This window comes from Homalodisca vitripennis, chromosome 6 (genome assembly GCF_021130785.1).
Source record: "Homalodisca vitripennis isolate AUS2020 chromosome 6, UT_GWSS_2.1, whole genome shotgun sequence".
Classification (NCBI taxonomy): Eukaryota; Metazoa; Arthropoda; class Insecta; order Hemiptera; family Cicadellidae; genus Homalodisca; species Homalodisca vitripennis.
Genome location: NC_060212.1, coordinates 112,587,785 through 112,606,723, shown reverse-complemented (window position 1 = coordinate 112,606,723; position 18,939 = coordinate 112,587,785). Strand labels below are relative to the sequence as shown.

The 18,939-nt window shown below is 34.1% G+C and overlaps 1 protein-coding gene across 1 annotated transcript in view; it reads right to left on the bottom strand.

Moving 5' to 3' along the window:
• Positions 1–1,714: 1,714 nt before the first annotated feature.
• LOC124365523 overlaps positions 1,715–18,939 on the bottom strand; it is a 59,660-nt gene continuing 42,435 nt past the window's right edge. The window contains exon 2 of the mRNA XM_046821508.1: positions 1,715–2,165. Within this exon, the coding sequence (XP_046677464.1) occupies positions 1,715–2,165 (451 nt within the window). The remainder of the gene's footprint in view (positions 2,166–18,939) is intronic.

Below are 18,939 nucleotides of genomic sequence, written 5' to 3'. Positions count from 1 at the left end.
ATTGCTAGCATATAATGCATAATATATAGAAAATAGCCCTTTCTGTGTTTCAAAAATAACCAACCACACAAATTGGGAAAATAATACAAGAGCACGCCTCCCGTAACTGCCTTTCCCATTCACCACAACACAATCAAACATAGTCTTTTGACGGTTTCAAGTGACCAACCCTAAGTTGCTATGGTGGGAAGGACGTCCGTCTGAAGAGATAAAAAAAGGTTAGCGACGAAGATGTTCAAAACGAACCATTTTCATCGCTTCGACATCAAAGACATCTAGACTACTAATGATGTCTGGTTTACTCAGCACCTATCGAGTGTAATCTAGATGATGGGTGTTCTCATTTTCTTGTCAGGTGCACAGTTGATTGAACTGATTCAACGTAAATATCAAGTTTAGCTTCATTTAGTTACCCCCCGTTCAGTGAAGCATTTCAAATCTGACACTGTCACAGATTTGAGTCCTCAGACAGAGCGGCGTGACAGGCGAGGGGCCGCGTACTGTGTATGAATGCACCCTTTCATGCTAATTGGTAACAAGGAGAGTTAGGTGTCTTGACACAGTCAATAATCATTGATACCTTGTAGACATTTCTCACTAAAAGTCAGTCAGTAGCGCAAACCTGAAGTTTAAGCATTTGTACTACGTACCGGTAGTTGAGTATTGTTTTAAACATACTTTCCCTCATCCTTAATTGAAGCAATGACTATGTCTTTTGTTATACAGTTGAGCAGTTTTAACTACAATGTGGGGTTGTGAAATCCTGAAATAATTATAAACCGTCGGTTCAAAACCGGCGTGTGTGAAAGGAGCGTAAGGCTCTCTCTCTTCTGTAAATATAGGTGCGAATCACGAATTGCCTAAAACACGGTTGTGCTGCTTAGATATGGCAATATTCTTTATTATCATTAAGCATTACAAACATGCATAAATATTGTCAAAGTGAAGTCGTAATTGAAGAATACAATGTGCATTGTCATAATTTGTTATACAAATGGGGGTGGGGGGGGGGGGGGGTGGGGGGGGGGGGGGGTGGGGGGGGGGGGGGGTGGGGGGGGGGGGGGGTGGGGGGGGGGGGGGGTGGGGGGGGGGGGGACACAATTTATTAGTATCTCACTAACCGCAACTTTGCTGTTTAGAATTATGTATTTTAAGTAACAAAATACTGCTATCATATGACTTTCAAAATTTTAAATAAATGTAATTTTATAACCTACTGAAATCAATCAAATATTATAATTTATAATGTAATTGATTTTTTTAAACCCAATATGCAAAATAACTTTATTTCAGTTGTATTTTTATTATTTAGTAGGATTGATTGCACTTTTCTTTGGTAAATACATATAGGCTATTGACATTAACTCTATACATTTTCATTTCTGAAGAATGCCTCAACCTCAGTAAATATGCATTAACAAAATCCTATAAATAATTTCTGTTTATAATTCTATGTGTTGTTTAGAAAAATAGAAAATGGACGTGATAGTCCTGCCCCTAGCAGCTACAGAGCGAACATGCTTGATGTATGATGTTCCATGCTTGATGCATGATGTTCCGTGACGTAAAACAAAAGTTTTTCTCTCGTGCAAAACATACATCCATAGCCCGTCGAAAGAAATAGTCACTTGAATATTGAACCAGATGAAAGTCATACTTTTGATGTATACTTTATGAACTCTAAAGTTAACGTAGTGGTTGAGATTTTACATTTTTACCTGTAACACCGTTTGCAGCGACCCTTACATCCAGCACAGCAACCCACACTGCCTTCCTCCAGATCTTCATCCTGCTGCTGTGGCTGTGGTTGTGTCTTTTTGCAGCATTTCGACCACCGCAGGCAGTTCAGTCTTGAAAGGCATTCCCGCAGCCGACTTTTCCGCTGAGGCTGTGGCTGTGGATTATCCTGATTTTTCTTGCAGCAAGAACAGGACAGCTTCTTACAGCAGTTAAGTCTGCTGCAGAGCGATCCCAGCCTACTGCACAATTTTCCACAGCAAGCTGGAGTCTTGAAGCAGCAGCAGAGTTTGCCACCACCACGACAACTCTTGCAGCACAGCTTATCAGTGAGTCGGCCGCAGCAACCTTGCTGCTTTGGAGGTTGTAGTGGCAACACTGGATCCAACGGGTGGACAGAGTTGTTCATTGGTGACATGTCTGGAGTTCTGAAAAACGAGAAATTTAATTGCAAAATTTATATTACTTGTACACGAATTTGGCTTTAAAAGATGTTGTTCGTATACCATTATGATACAATTATTCAATCATGAGTAAGATTTATTAAAATGAGGAATTCAGTAAAATGATGCAGATTTTCTACTGACAATATGTTTAATTTTAGTACATACTATTTTGACCCTCAGATTTTACGCAATTGCGTTATATTAGTTTTAATGTGTGAACAAATCCAATTTTTACCCTTTGTTCTATATTACTTGATATTTGGTTTTAACAAAGAAGTGTTCTAATATGTGCTAGGAATATGATTTCGTTTATTTGTATCTTTTAAAAGATCTAAAAACAATCAATAGTATATTTGTGATTGATACAGAGAAAACATAATGAAAATCATTATGTTATTATCATATTATCCTCTTATACTACTGATTGCCTTTTTTTGTTCTAAGGATGGAACATTGCAAAAGGCATTTATAAGTGTAATTTTCCTCCAGAGAATATATCGTGTTTATAAAGATATAGCCGCACTTCAGTACTGGATGTGGATGGTGTTTCAACGACTAGAAGAAAGTGTGTGTTCTTTTTTCAATGCCGCCTGTTTACCATTCATTCCGATCAAATATAATTGCTTACAAAACAGTGTTTTTGGGGAGAAAATTAAAATATATAGTTCTATTGAGTTTTAAAGCAATGCTTTGAGAGAATGGAGTCAGAATTTCATGGGTACAAAACTCATACCTCATAATTAAATCAAGTACATTTATTTTTAGTTTTAAATTTTAAAGCTAAAAATTTTGGTCCACAAAATTTGGCATTGGTTACGTCATGGAGCTCTTAGTCATTATCTAGAGCGTTTAATTTTGTCAACAACTACCTATTAAAAATGTTAGCATTTTTAACACAGCATAAATCGAGCAGATTTTCGTAATTTGCCGTAAACGGTAACTGCTCGTTTTAACGCGCAAACGGTCAGACTGCCCACTGACAACTGATCATGTTGGGACTACTCAAAAAGATACTTTGTACCGGGTATTCGTCGTCCTGAGAGTACAAGTTACCGTAAACCAAAAGTAACCGGGTACAGTTTATCGCCGTTCCTGGTACATACTACTCGGATTCGTTTAGCGGTGACAGTAACTGGAACATTTTAGGAGTACCCTGTAACGTATGGTTTTTAAATCAGTATGAGTACGTTTTGCACTCGGTTACTTAAAGTATCGGTTACAGGTAGATACCACAATACATAGAAGACCTAACCACACTTTCCGTAGTTGCGTGAAGGTGAAATATTTGACTTTTTGACTAAACTGAATTATGCGTGAAGTGTTGTGTATTTCGAAAATTAAAACAATTATAAATTTGGTCATAATTCACTTCAAAGTTACAACATAAATGTTATTTTTAGCCGTTAAACTAGACTATTAGGGGATCGATTATTTTGAAATAAATTGCCCTTGGAGGGGGGGACAGGTCCCGTTCGTGCCTCCCCTTTGGGGCGCCCCTGGACGGTATGGTTTATAAATAATGACATAATAATATAATAACATGATGATTTGAATTTGATAAAACTCAGTTTGTGGCGTAAGAAATGCCATAAACTTGACACAGTCTATAAAACAGGTGACTACCTTAATTAAATGTACATCATTAGCATAATGCGTGTTTTAAACTCTTGAGATAAACTTATTACTTAATCTGTAACTATCAGTACTCTCTCCCATTTCAAACAAATATGCTAATGTATGTCGTCAGCCATGAAAAATTGCTGGAAATTATTTTAATTCATTTATTTGTTAACAATTCAATTCCATCTGCAAAGAACTAGTAAGATTCGAATAAAACAATTATTATTGTTTCTTGTACTTTACAACTATATTTTCCTCGTGTAAAAGAATTTTAATTGTCTATTCAAGACCATTTTGGCCCATCCACCATATTTAACTGAAACGGTTAGACCAAAAATAAATAAATAGAAAGTAATTGTAAATCACGTAATTTAGTAGGCTCAGTAGGCCTACCATTCATTAAATCTAACTAATTTGACTTTAGGTTTTAACAAATAATTATTACTATAACTACAATTATTATTATTATTGATTGCTGGGCGTAAACAAAGACAATGAAAGACTGAACTGACTGCTATAATTATCAAGTAACTGTGAAAGTTTTCACGTGGCGTGTTCAGCAAAGTAAACATTGATCAACTTCACCGTCTTTTCTTTACAATTATTTTGAGTAAACAAACTTGTCAAAATTATTAAGTCAGCTTTTCATTTTCATTGCTTTATTTTTAACTTAGTCCTTCCGAAAATGATATTATAAAAGGTAAATTTATCTCAACATTACTATTTACGTGTTGTGTTTGAATTCCTATGATTATTAGTGATTGTAAACCATAACTGACTAGTACTATTTAACAGTTATTTAATAATAACTGTTGAAATACAAGAAAATAACATTGTTTTCACCCCTATATCTCAGGGTATTTAACAGTGATTTACTAATATATTAACTTCTAACAAATTTAAATTTGTATCCCCTTATCAGAAGGGGTTTTTGCATCTTAACTCCAAGAGATTGTTTAGTTAGTTTTTGAATAATTTAACTAGATAATGGTAATTAAAACTGTAATTAATTATAAATTATGAGAAGAGTACTTGAAATAAAGACCAAGAGTATCAGCAGAGATAACATTATTATCTACTAAATTTACATCACAATGTTTTACGTTTATGTACAACACACCTAGCTTTATAATCCGTTTATTCTTGCATTTAATTTAATATTAATGTAATTCTGAATGTATTATCTAAATTTCAGACACGCCAATAATGTAAGAAGATAATATTTAAAGCGTCAAACATCCTGCAAACATTTTTTTCAGTTCAACTTAGTATCCCATTAAACAAAATGTTCTGTATGATAAGCATTTTCTCACCTAAGTGGTATAAGAACTTCAAATTACCTGTCTCCATGGATGTTTTAAAAGGTGTCTTTAGCTTCTGACTACCATCTCAATTTAGTTCCGTATAACCTCAAAGAATGACGAGAGTCTCATTTTAAATACATGATTAAAAGAATCCAAACTCTTCTTTGGATTTTCCAACATTGTTATTGATTATTCTTGAAACAAATCTTAGATAATTTCTATTTTAATTTTATAATATATTAAAAAGATACACTTTACAGGAAATACTCAAAATAGTATCGATTATATATTAAAAGAAGGGACTCCTCTAATAATACTACAACCAAAAGTTAAGAACGGACAGTTTTTGAGCTTTTACATTGTAATGTAATGAAATTTAAGGCATCTTAAAAACAGCCAGTTGTAAAATTGAGATTGTAACACAACGATGAACTTTTTCCAAACAAACTAAGTGTACTTTTCTAATACTTTAATTTGCCATTAATATAAGTAACAACCGTTTGCTTAATTCAGATCTTATGGACGTCCCTGAATGAGGTTTACTCTCTTCACTTAGGAACGTCCATATGATCTGTAAACAGAGCTTAGTAAACAGCTATAATTTAATTGCTCTCAAATGTTAATGTTCATATATTTACAAGGTAGGAGTTCACGCCGCACCACATGCCACGTAACAGGTTTCGCTGAGGTTAAATGCACAATTTCAATGCTATAACTAATTCTATTATTCACAGTTAGAAGGACAGAGAATCATATGGAACAGAAATTTTCATATCACCCGACAAAAAAAAGAGAAATTGTGTCTATCTATTTGCTGATAAGGCTTCAGCAATGCTCAGCTTAATTCCATATTAGACATGACCATTATAGAACTCGTGCTTTGAAGTTCCAATCAATATTTTAAGTCTAAATAAAATCTTTCTCAAGATACATCCAAATTTTCATCAAATGAATTGGGTTTCATATCAGTATTTAATTAATATAAATCTGTACCCTAAGTCACCATAAAATGAAGTTTATGTGTTGGGATGGTTAGGCTACATGTGTCAATAAGTCACGTGCTAAAATCTGTTATGAGTGTACTAAATTTATTTACAAATTTTATCCTGCTGTTTTTTTCATTACCAATTAATTATGGTTACCCATAAGACCATTGTAAAAATATTTGCTAACACTTGACCAAATTCCTTGGAGTGAAATGCACCATCATCATTCTGTGTATTCCTCGTATAGATATGAAGCTTCATCTACAATTTCACGTCTACAGGTCAGTTTGTTTTTAACATATCATGCAGATAGACAGAAATGAATAATTTTCCACCCTCTCAAGGTCGCATAGTCACAATAAAAAAAATTCCCGAACCATTATGACAATATTGTTGCTATTGCTATTGCTCAACTGCTATATTGAGCAATCTCTGTAAATTAAGTGAAATTTATTAAGCTTTGACTCTCAGTCGATACAGTCATAACGTACGGTAAAACTTTTAAGCGGGAGGAGTAATAGGGAATAGAATTGCATGCAGTCCACTTAGAACCCTTAGTCAGTCAGTGCAGTAATAGGGTGAGGGATACAATGTGGGTGGGGACGATGGGGGTGGGAGAGAGAAGATACGATCCGAACAGCAGAGCGCCTACCTGTACAGAATGTAGATCATGTTGTACACCTGTGTGTAGCGGGCAGTATCTCACACCGTGTAGGCGCCAGCGGCAACTCTGACACAATGTGCTGGGGGTTCATTAAGTTTTTGCGGCTCCTAATGATTTTCTTGGACAGCTGCAAGGGGGGGCAGGGTCATGCATGTTAGCACTCCGCACGACATTTTCCACTCGACTTGAGTCAGGCGATATGCTTATAATCGCCTTACATTACGTAACTCCCAGGGTTAGTCTCGCCGTCTCGCTATCGATTCCGTTGTTGTAGCAAATAGTTTGCGAGCCGATTATGTAAATTTTTCGGTCGTTTTGTTGACAACAGACTGTACACGTTTGGTGCACAGTACTGTCTTAAGCTTTATTTCACCAAGCGCTCTTAATGATGTCTCTGTCCGAGTAAGAAAAGGGATTTTCCAATTTACAATCATGCCAACTAAATGTAGCTGTCAGTAACTACGTTGAAACAAACGCACGGTTAGGGTTCTAGTACTATAGTGACTGCGGCTGGGGTGTAGGTGGTATTGCACCCCAGAAAGTACAGGGGATTAGGATTGACAGCAATGCCACCCTATTAGTTACCGAGTGCACTTCCCCAAATCAACCCCGGATTTTTGTTATTCATAATGTTATCTTAAAGTGACTAATATATATATATATTATATATATATATATATATATATATATATATATATATATATATATATTCAAGTATTGTAAACGCCATAACAAGAAAAATATACCAAATAACGTACAATACACTGAAATAGTCGCAGAGTATTGCTCAGTACATGAGTCTCTGAGGATGTATGTATTCATGACATTGATAGACCGAGAAACTATTTGACCGATCATTATGAAATTGTGTATGCATATGTATTTATCCACGGAGAAGGTTTATATGCTATGCCCATTGATGTAACTCGTCACCAGGCGGCACTGCAAAATGTAAAAGTTTTCAAAGGGCCTGCACATTATAAACTGCAATTACGAGATAGTTAAGTATATTACATTATATTACATAGCCAAACACTATTTTAAGGCGCAAAGTTATGATGTACCGGGTATATTAGTATTTAAAATAAATTCTTGGTTGGAATTAAAGCTTGAGTGTAAGACCACTTTATAATAAAGTACTTCGTACATGTACAATGGCTATAAACATAAATTATTGACAGATTTTCTTGATGTGGCAATAAGGCAAACTCTACATCGTCGTTGGAAGTATACCGTAACTCATTTAAGGGGACTCGGAATGCCCCTCCTATCTTGCTAATGTTAATAAATAGCCCAGTTTGATAAAAACTACTGGACATATTGAATTGAATTTTTTACTGTGATTCAAGCAACTCTATATACACATACTGGTTTTTTTTATTTATTTACGAATTAAATAAATAATGTAAATATGTTATTATAATTAGAAGTATTATAATCAATGAATTCAGAATGAGCCATATTTTCTTAAAAAAATATAAAATAAAAATTGATAAAAAATAATTTTTTGGGTTTCCGGGTCCCCTTAAACGAGAAGTCCTCATACACGGAGAAAGCATATGAAAAGAGGGGAAGCCGCGGGAAACAACTAGTTCCTTTATAAAGACTAAGCTACTACTAAAAGTGGGCGTATAAAGGCGTTACTTTATTATAAGCACCGCCTAAAGTGAGTTTCTAAATGAAGGCTCAACAATGAACAATGCTGTAAGATGTCATTCATCATGATGTCATATATTGCTATAGAGTGATGCACAAAAGCAATAAGTAACAGCAAAGGAGACAATGGTGAGTTTTATACCGGTAGTGTTAATGTGAAATGAGCACAATGTCTATTGCTTCACGACCTAGGTGACTGCAGCGGAAATGGTGGCAAAAGCTGACAATGAGTATTACATAGGCGTGCCGTACCGTAACCTACCGGCCTGTCCGTCTGTCTGCGAGTGGTAATTGTGCAGTTGTGACAGACAATGGCCGGAAATGTGGCGTTAATCGGCTATTTATAATCTGCTTTATACCTTAGATCTGACCAGAGGCGACGACAATTATACGATCGAACTTTAAGGGATAGTTCCACGCAATTCAATGATGTGGCTGCAGTATAATAAGCGGCCACCAACACAATCGAATCATCGATATTCATGACCATCTAAAAATATTGAAAATAAAATATCATCAAGTGCGTTTTTTATACGTCGTGTTTGTTCTGACTCATCTTGCATCGAAACACTATTTGATTTCCACCTTTATTTCTAGTTTTCATCTCCTCACTACAAACTGGACACTTCGGAATTAAAGGAGCAAGGTTATTATCTTGTTACCATTTATAACATTGTTTAATGTTTAAAAATACATTTTGAGGCAATAATTTCAAATTCATCGCCAATGTTCTTGCCGATGTCACTAGCATACTCAAGTACATAAATTAAATAAAACAGCTAGCAAGATTAATTATGAATATCTATAGGTCAAATAGTGTATTCGATACTATCGATATTTATAATCGATAATCATGATTCGATTGTGATGGTGGCCGCTTATTATATTGCAGCTCAAATTACACAGCAGCAGTAGGATATAATTTCGTGTATTGATCTAAATATAGGCTATTTTTATATACGAGTTATTTATTGTGGAAATTGGACAATCTTTGTAAATCGGGAAAAACATGTAAGTTTTTCACATCTCCATAAAAATAATTTTGAAAATGTTTCTAAATATATGCGTAGAATATGTTTCCAATAGCACAGTAATTTTCGTAAACATTGTATAGAGTTGAGATTAAACATATACTGTATATTCATTAGCAACTTCCTAGTTTCAACTGACTTCTTTTCAGACGACTCTTCATCCAGATTACACTATATTTTGTACTCTAGATGTCTCTGATGTCGAAAAATAGCTAAGAGGTCACTTTAACCTTCATCGCTGCCTTGGGTCTCTTCAGGCCAACATGACTCAAAATTCTATGAGTCGAGTATGTGACAGCACCAGATATCGGGCACTGCACTAAGCTGAGGGTGAACTGGAGCTAAACTCAATACTCATGACATGGTTGTTGTTATTCCGGAGTTATGTATATCACAGCACTCCGGTATGATATGTTTATTGTAACCTAGATTGTAGTTATGTGTTAGATTCATTCACCTGAGGAAGGGATCAGATATCAGATCTCGAAACGTACTGTTACCGAGTCTTTGTATCACTGAACGATGTCAAATCTTTGAAGAAATCTTGTTTTAATAATTAATTTAGTTTGTCTGAATAACGAATCATTGGAAAACGTTTAAAACATTTTGTTATATGAGATATTTCTCAAATCTTGCGTACAGCTTGCTCTTGTACAGAGGAATTCAGTCCAACAATGGGTTGCCAATTAAAATTTTAAAAAACCAAATAAATTCTAATATAATTCTGTCAACAAAATCTGGTGATTAATAAGATCGACGTGCACTGGAAACACGGGTAGAAGCATAGCAAAATGAGAGAGAATATCCCCACCCTTAGACTGTTAGTTAAATGAGGCCGCAGAGTTCATGTTATAACATGCGCGAAACAGGCATTGACGATGTGTGTACAATCTATAATTACCGTATAGATATTGAATGTTTACACACGTCAGAACACCCAATAGCGATTTACTTGTCCTTAAACTTCTTGATCATCCTCTTAGTGTCTTTAATTGCAACAACAGCCAATAGAAATAGTCTTCTAGCTGAATGTGGCTTTTCTTTGGCCTTCCATGCGAAAAACGTCATATATGTATATTTAAACCCGTAGACAGTGAAAGTATTCACCTAATAGTCTAAGAATCTAAAGCCAATTTACATTGTTTAAGCACTTAACCTGGTTTTTTTAAATCGACTAAGGATTTTTTTTCTTAAAACGGAAAGATATCAAAAGGGTTAACAATATGAAATTATAATTTTTTTGTATCATATTTTTCCTAGCTTGACACACTTAAAACCGACCGTCGTTCACCAAGTAATATATTATTCAGATAACGTTACTGAAAATCAGAACTTTATGGGTCCATTATACGGTTAGATGACAAGATAATACATGTATAACCTGAGATAAAATTATCGTTTAATATTTTCAACCCTTTTGATACACTCGCATTTCAACCTCCGCCAAAACTAAATCAGCCTACGAACGATTTATTTCTTGGCTCTAAGCTCCTTATCTATGCTTTATTTCTGTAATCGGCCATTTAAACCGTTACCGATTATGAAGAAGTTTCCTTGCCAGTTGTCCACACCCAGAGTAGACCCCCGTGTTCGTACCTGTGGCAATTTTTAAGACCTTTCACACCGTGGATAGTATTTAAATCAAGATCATTTAAGGTTATACGATCACAAGGATTTACAATGATACAAGATTAACTCTCCCTAGATAAGCGGTTTAGAGAGTACAAAGTAGTGTTTTATGTGTAACTCGTGTGTTGCTTACGAAGAGGATTCAGCAAGTCTTAACTCCGTGAATGGATTCAAGAATACGAGGACGTGCACAATGATGTTGCTAACTCGTCGATTCAAAAACGCATAATTACTTCCTTTCCATAATATAAACTTTAACCATGTAACAAAAGCTTTTCCCATGTACGAGTGCGTTTAGCAAACTTGTGGTGGAGCTTTAAAATAGAAAACTGATAACATTTAAAATTTATTACAAATAACGCAAAATCGCCAAAGAAAAAGTTCGGCCAGTTTGAATTCCTGTAGTATGATCACGATACACTTTTCGACATAAATATAACCTTTATTTATTTATTTCAAAGGACAGCCATTAAAAAAAATCTAGATATAATGTAGTAAATTGGTACAATAGTTTTCATTTAGATCTAATAGTTAAAAAAAAGCATTAAAAAGTAAATAATTACGAATAAACTATAGCGCAATAACAATAACTAATTAGTGTAAAATACCCCAAAAAATAAAATGTTGTAAAATATAATAATATAGTATATGATAATAATTTTTATTACATCAATAACAATTTTTATTCCATCAATAATTTACAAAGTATAATTCACAATAACTTGTTTCTGAATTTACTGACCACTATTACCAGTAGTGTGGCCAGTGATATAATTTAATAATAACATTAAGACACTTAATCTAGAGTCCAGAGTCTAGGAGTCCACTTAATTGAACCTCCAATTGTGGTGTTTTCTTTTTATTTTATTTTTTTATACCACCGACGTGAACCAGAGCTGATAGGTTTGTCAGATATAAATACTAAACTATCCATTTACAATTTACTATCCTATCCACGTCGTGTTTTCCTATATTTTGTTGAAACTACCACAAGCGGCTGTGTTGTGAAAACTAATAGTTGTGATTGTGTTGTGGTAATTAATACAAGTAATACCAAACACTGGAAGTAGTAAGGGTGTTACACCAGTATTGTGTTGTGTGTAACTAACCTCTTACTGGGTAAGCTAATCTAATTCTAATTTTTCCTTCCTTCTTGTTACTGAGTGCACTAACTCATTTTACTGTAGATCATGTACAATATATATGTCGGTATTCATTATATTAATAACTCAACACAGAATAACAGCAATTAAACTACTAGTAACACATCAATAACAACAATAAAATGTTGAAAATAACATTAAATAAGTTTGGTAATTCAATAACACCCAATAATAATGTATGAAGAGGAATTACTAAAAGTACAGTACGAGTATTAACTGTATTATTAATAAATGGCTATCTCTAACAAAATTGTATTAGTTATATTAATGGAAGGTTGATTACGTTTTGGAGAAAAAGCTATAATAGTTATAAATTTACAGCAATTCCTTTATAACCTAATTATACAGCTCTTTTACAACGTCCTTTAGAGTTTATTGTTTGCTTTTCATAAACAAAAACCTACTCACTGTTTGGTTATTTCGTGTTTAGAAACAAAGTGTTTCTTATTTCACTATTTTTGACATAACCTCGTAGTATTAAAATATCCACAGCTCATTTTTACGAATAAATTATTCTATAGTATGAGTTATAACAACGTTAATCTGGGCCACATGACATTAACAGTTCAGTGGCCAGAAAATAAACCAAAGAGGCTTCATATTATGGACTGAAAAGTTCCTAACCAACTAGGTTATTTAAATAAGAATATCTATTTCAGTGTTCCCAAAACAAACAGCAAGACGAGTCAAGGGTGTCAAGGGCTGTTCATTACCAAACACTAGCCAGGTCATTCAGGGGATTGTTGCTATTTTAGGGTGGTGAAGTGGCACAACTGGGTAGATAAGATCAGACCTTGAGGTGACCTCATTACGTGCAGCCCTCTACGTCATACCTAGACTCACGGTAGTCACTTAGTTACTCCTTGCTTGATATTCAACTTGAGCAGTATTGGACCTGAGTCATTTCGCGTTCCTTTAACCAAGCTTGAGATATCGCGAAGTTGATCTCGGTTTTCGTAACCGTGACTCATACATAAATCGTATCCATGTATATGAGCCATAAATACTGAATAAATTAGAAGTAACGTGTGCGAATCAAAACATGAAACGGTTAATTATGTATGTGTTTCCAAAAATAGCTGAAAGAAGTGAGACCCAAATCTCGACGTGAAGTAAACACTTTCATTACTTGTAAACTATACAAAAGTATATTTATAATTCAATTATCTCTGAATTTGGCACAATCTTTCCTCTTGTTAATCAAAATACGTTCGTATTTTTCAGCCCAATTAGACTCAAAGGGGCAAAGCACAACAATAAACATTATATTCAGTGATTAGGATGCTAGAAGGTTAGTTGTTGAAGATATCTTAGAGAAATTTTACATAGTCATATCATGGTCTGATCCTAAATTTATGTCTGATTTCAAAGATGGAAACAAAGAAGCTCTAGGATGGAAGCAATGAATCAAGTGATTGTACTAGGTATTTTGTTATTGGTCCTATCTTATTCAAACAATTTTTATGTCTTAACCTAGAATTGATTCTTGGAGCAGTTCTCCGAGTAAAAGTAATTACTAACAACACTGCTTTGGGAACTTTCTTAGGATATGATCCTTTACAAAACTTGTAATACTCCATGTTTGCAAAGACATTATGGTTCAATACTTTCTAGCTATACTGTATGAAATTCTTATGTCTCTACTATGTAGCCTATATTACGAATGTGGCAAAAAACGTTTCCACAAGGGTTTATGTTTAAAATCTGAATGGATATTAAACATGATTGGAACTATAATACGGTCTGTCTTGAAAGACCAAAGCTTACGAAGTCTATATTTCCCGCTCAGCCTATGCATTCATAGAGCTTGTAGCGTATATTAATACCTGTTCAACACTCTTGTAGGTATTCTTTACTAAATGTTGTACAATACAATACTGTAGTATTTAATACGTATGATGATTACGCAACATATACTTCAAGTCGCAATTAAGGTGTTAAATAGTTAACTTGTTTCTATATACAGGGTGTTCACAAAAGGGTGTCACAAACTTCTGTGGCTGATAGTACTCACCATGTTTAACAAACAATTACATATAAACATAGGTCGAGAAATTTCTCGTTTAGCCGCTAGCCGCCATTTTGGATTAAAATAAGAAACTTTATCTCTAAACTAGTTTAGATAAAAAAACAAAATTTGGCACATAGGTTTGAATAGATAACACAAAAATATCAGTGTGTTATTTTCTTTAATATTAACAAAATGGCGCCTGTTGAACATGTTTAAAGTCCATAACACAAACTATAATGGTTTATAGTTATTAAATATATACTAGACCCAAGTTATTTGAAATATTGCATTATAATTACAACGGTACTTGTTTCAATGAGATCCGTCAATGCATAAGCGAGCACGACCACTTTAAAGGTAGGCTTGCACAAGCCGAGAGCGCCAAACGTGTCCCAGTTGAGGGGTATCAGTTGCTTGTTACTTCTGGCTTGTGCAAGTACATCTTTAAAGTGTTCCTGCTCGCTTTTCCGTTGACGAATTTCGTTGGAAATAGTACCGTTGGAATAGTTATACAAATTTCAAAATATTTGGTATGTTGTAAATTTTTTATAGGTGATGTAATACAGCAGATGTCTATCAAAAGACAAAATGTTAGTTTGTTGCTCCCGGCTTGTGTATTGTGCAAGCCTGTCTTTAAACTGGTCGTATTCCCTTATGCGTTGACGGATTTTGTTGAAACAAGTACTGTTGGAATTTTAATGAAATCTTTCAAATAGTTGATGCCTAGTACATTTTTTATAACTATACTGGGGGGCTGCTTGCAAGGACAGGATCGCTCAGCGGTCACCCATCCAAGCACCAGCCACGCTCGACGTTGCTTGATCCGGTTATCTTGCGATAACCGTTGTACCCGCTACACTACACCAAGACACTGAGCAAGAGTTGAACTTGTGACATCGTAACGCTTGATGATCCAGCATCTTCCTTGCAGTACGTAATGTGCTATAAAATACAAAGATGGATCTGAGTAACAGTCAGTAAGTCCTAACTGTACAAAGTATTGTAAAAAGTTCAGAAAGAGTCGGACGTGAGAATGAGGTGTACCTCGACGTTTTGCTGCGTCATCCTTCTTTGCCACCAGACACTGGTCAACAACGGTCCTGGGATCTCTCCTCATTACTACTATTCCAACTATTGCTACTACTATTGCTGCTACTATTGCTACTACTATTACTACTAGTCCAGCAGAGCAAGTGCGCCAGATTGGGAGAACAGTTTCAACCTTGACATGTTATTTTTATATCACTGGTAAATACAAATTTCCTAATGTTTATTTCTTTATTGCAAGGCCTTTCGGAATCAATGATGCCATCATCAGGCACTTCACAAATTAATAAATATTTACATTTTCCAAAATAATAGATATCAAAATAACATATGGTAAAGGATTTGGAAATATGATTAGCCAGTATAAAACATTTGAATAGAATTACATTTTAATTTTCTTATAACTTGAGATGAGAGTAGAATTGAATTTTGAATAGGTCCGTCTTCATTATTGATAAGTTTTTCTTGATTTGTGTTAATGTAACACTTTCCCAAGCATTTAAGTGTACTGTGTTAGTAACTTCTTTCAATAATCGTAAATTTGTATTAGATATTGTGTGTCCAGTGATTCGCAGTAGCAGATTTTTCATTTCTTCCATATTTTATACGTGCAAAGTGTTCTTTGAGTCGTGTCTTGATGTTCCTTTTTGTTTGGCCAATGTACAATTTATAACAGTCGCATTTAATTTCATAAATTCCTGACTTATTTTAGAATGGATTTTTGTCCTTGAGATTTCCTAATATTTGTGATAATTTGTTGTTTTGTAAATGACAGATTTTTTTGCATGCGTTTAAAAGTTTTCTGTAATTGATTTGAAATATTACTGTATATTGTTCAAATGAATTCTTGTTTGTTATCTTGAATTATAATGTTGTTCTATATTTTTTATATAAATTTGATTGAGTGAAGTATGCTGTCAATAAGTTGTGTGGTGTAACCATTAAAAATAACAAAATCTTTTATGTAGTTACCTAGTTTATTTGGTGTAACTGTCGATAGAGAGTCGACATGTTAATTCATTATTAATGTGGACAAAATAATAATTTAAATTTATTCCACATTATTTCTCTTTAATACCTTTCAATTAAGTTTTGTTTTGCTAGTCTCCTAAATATTTTACTTTTAAAATTGATTTGATCTTCTTTGAATTTTAAACCACCACCCATTTGACTATTCTTGTTTATCTACATTCAAGTTTAAAATATATAAAATACGGATTTTGTGATTTAAAAATGTACAATGATAATATTTTTATTTAAATCGGTTAATTAAGTTCGTAATAAAACTGTTATAATATGGATTCCATATGGTTGGTCAATTCATTCCGTCACCAAGACTGCAGTGGTTACAGACTCTCGTTTCACTATTCATATAATTTTACGTTGGCTTGTTTCATTTCCAATAAATATTACCATTACACTTCTCGGGAAATTATTAAAACACATTATATTACACAACAAGAACGTAGCCACGAAAAATGTGTGGGGGGAAGGGGGTCAAGACGACTGATATTTTCCCACAGTGGACAGAAATTGAGGTAAGAGCAGTGAACCGCTCATTCCCAATTTTATTCTTTAAAAAGTCCATTACCAGTTTCAATCTTGAGAACGATCTTTCAGCAGTACATGTTCTTACTGAATTATTTAAATTTTTGAAACGCTGGTTACGTCGTTGTTACACAAGTTTTATCTGCATATCATGTCGCATTGCTTCACGTTTAGTGAACACGTAACACAAATATCGATCCATACACAAACAGGTTTACGTAGCTATTATAACTAACGGTGTACTCTGGTTCTGTAACAAACGCTGCAGACCTGTAGTGGCAGACCTGTACGATATGTGTCAAAGAGTCAGTAGGTCACGGGTGCTGCGGAGATACCAACGTGCAGTAATCAGGTATGCGTGAACTGCTGCCGCCATATCTACTGTTATACCGAGTCATTTCTCACTCTTTATCGGCGAGACGGCTGTTCATTGTAAGATGTTTTATTTAAACTCTCTTTCAGTTTTCAAGATTCTGAATAACTCGTCCACAAAATAGTAGGCCTAAGTTATACTAATTATACAATTACAAGCAAAGCAATTAGAAGTCAATTTTTTTTAGTGTATCTAATTTATTTTATTTTTAAAACACTCTTTTCAAGGGTCTTGTTTAACCGAAAACCGATCTACCGAAACTGATTAACCGAATCTCCGAATTAACCAAATCAGTTCTAAGAAAGGATTTTTTAAATGTTACAATTACATCCATTCACGGCAGTTCACTTTAAGATGTTTTGTTACAACTCTCTCTAACTTTTCAATATTCTGAAAAGTAATGTGTTGGTGTAACTCGTCCTCAAAATACTAAGTTGTACTAAATATATAATTACAATCAATTAGAAGTCTAATTTTTATAGTGTACCTAGTTTATTTTATTTTTGAAATACTCTTTTCAGGGTCTCGATTAACTGAAAATCGATTAACCGGAAACCAATCAACCGAAAACCTATAAACGGAATCTCTGAATCAACCAAATCGGTTTTACGAAATAATTTTTTCAATGTTGCAACTAGGCCTACAAATTCCATTCTATTTGGTTACAAATTCGGTTAGACGACAATATTGTAATTTATTTTTGTAAGAAAGAGGCATGTTTAATTTTACACTTATATTGTCCATCCTCAGGGGCGCTTGACCTGTCCAAGTATTAACAGAACAAAAAGAAGAGCCGGCCTAGTACAAGGTCAATTAGTACCACAGCCACATTCAGGATTAGAACCTGTGCCTCACTAATACAGACACGAAGTCCAAATTGTGTCGTTACCAGTTCTTCCAACCATTAGAATTCATACGACTGCAGTAACAAATAAATATAGTTAATCGCAAATTTTAATAAAACAGATAAAAATTATACAATAAAATTAAATACCGTACGATATTTTAATACAATTTCGATCTAACTTATCTATGGTGCTTTTTATTAAAATATCAATAATACCCAAGAGTAGACAAATAAAACACCGCAACTCTATTTGAACTGTACGTACTTTTTTGTAATCCTGTAACTTACAAGTTGTGCAAATAGTTTTTATAAAAATAGTTGTGCAATTATTATTATAAACAAGGCAAAGCAATTAATTTATTTTAGATTTTAATTAATGAACTAAATTGGGAATGTGTAAATGTAAGGAATAGAATTTGGTTTCCTTAGACTTGCAATCGAAAATTAATACATGAGACATTCAATGCAACTTTTATGACAAAAAAATCGTCGACTTACATCCACTTCTCACTGATGAAATATACGATACTGATGACACTATATGCATACATAAGTGTAAAAAGACTAATTCTGTCATAAATCATATACTTGTGTCACTTGTGTTCTACTACCGGTATAATAGTAAGCTTAACTTAAGCTACAGCGAAAAAGTCATACATAATGACAAGGAAGCCAACGAGCTTCAAGTACCGTATGTGCAAACACACTGCTTTGTTCATTAATGTGGGTTTTATAACAAATATTATTTAAATCGCCTTTTTATGATTTAGATAGTTTAAATTCAATATATAGTAAAACCTAGATAGTAACCTCGTCTTTGCAATCTGCATCATACTATTGATAAAGGGTTGTATACAGGGTGAGTTTTAAGTCCCTT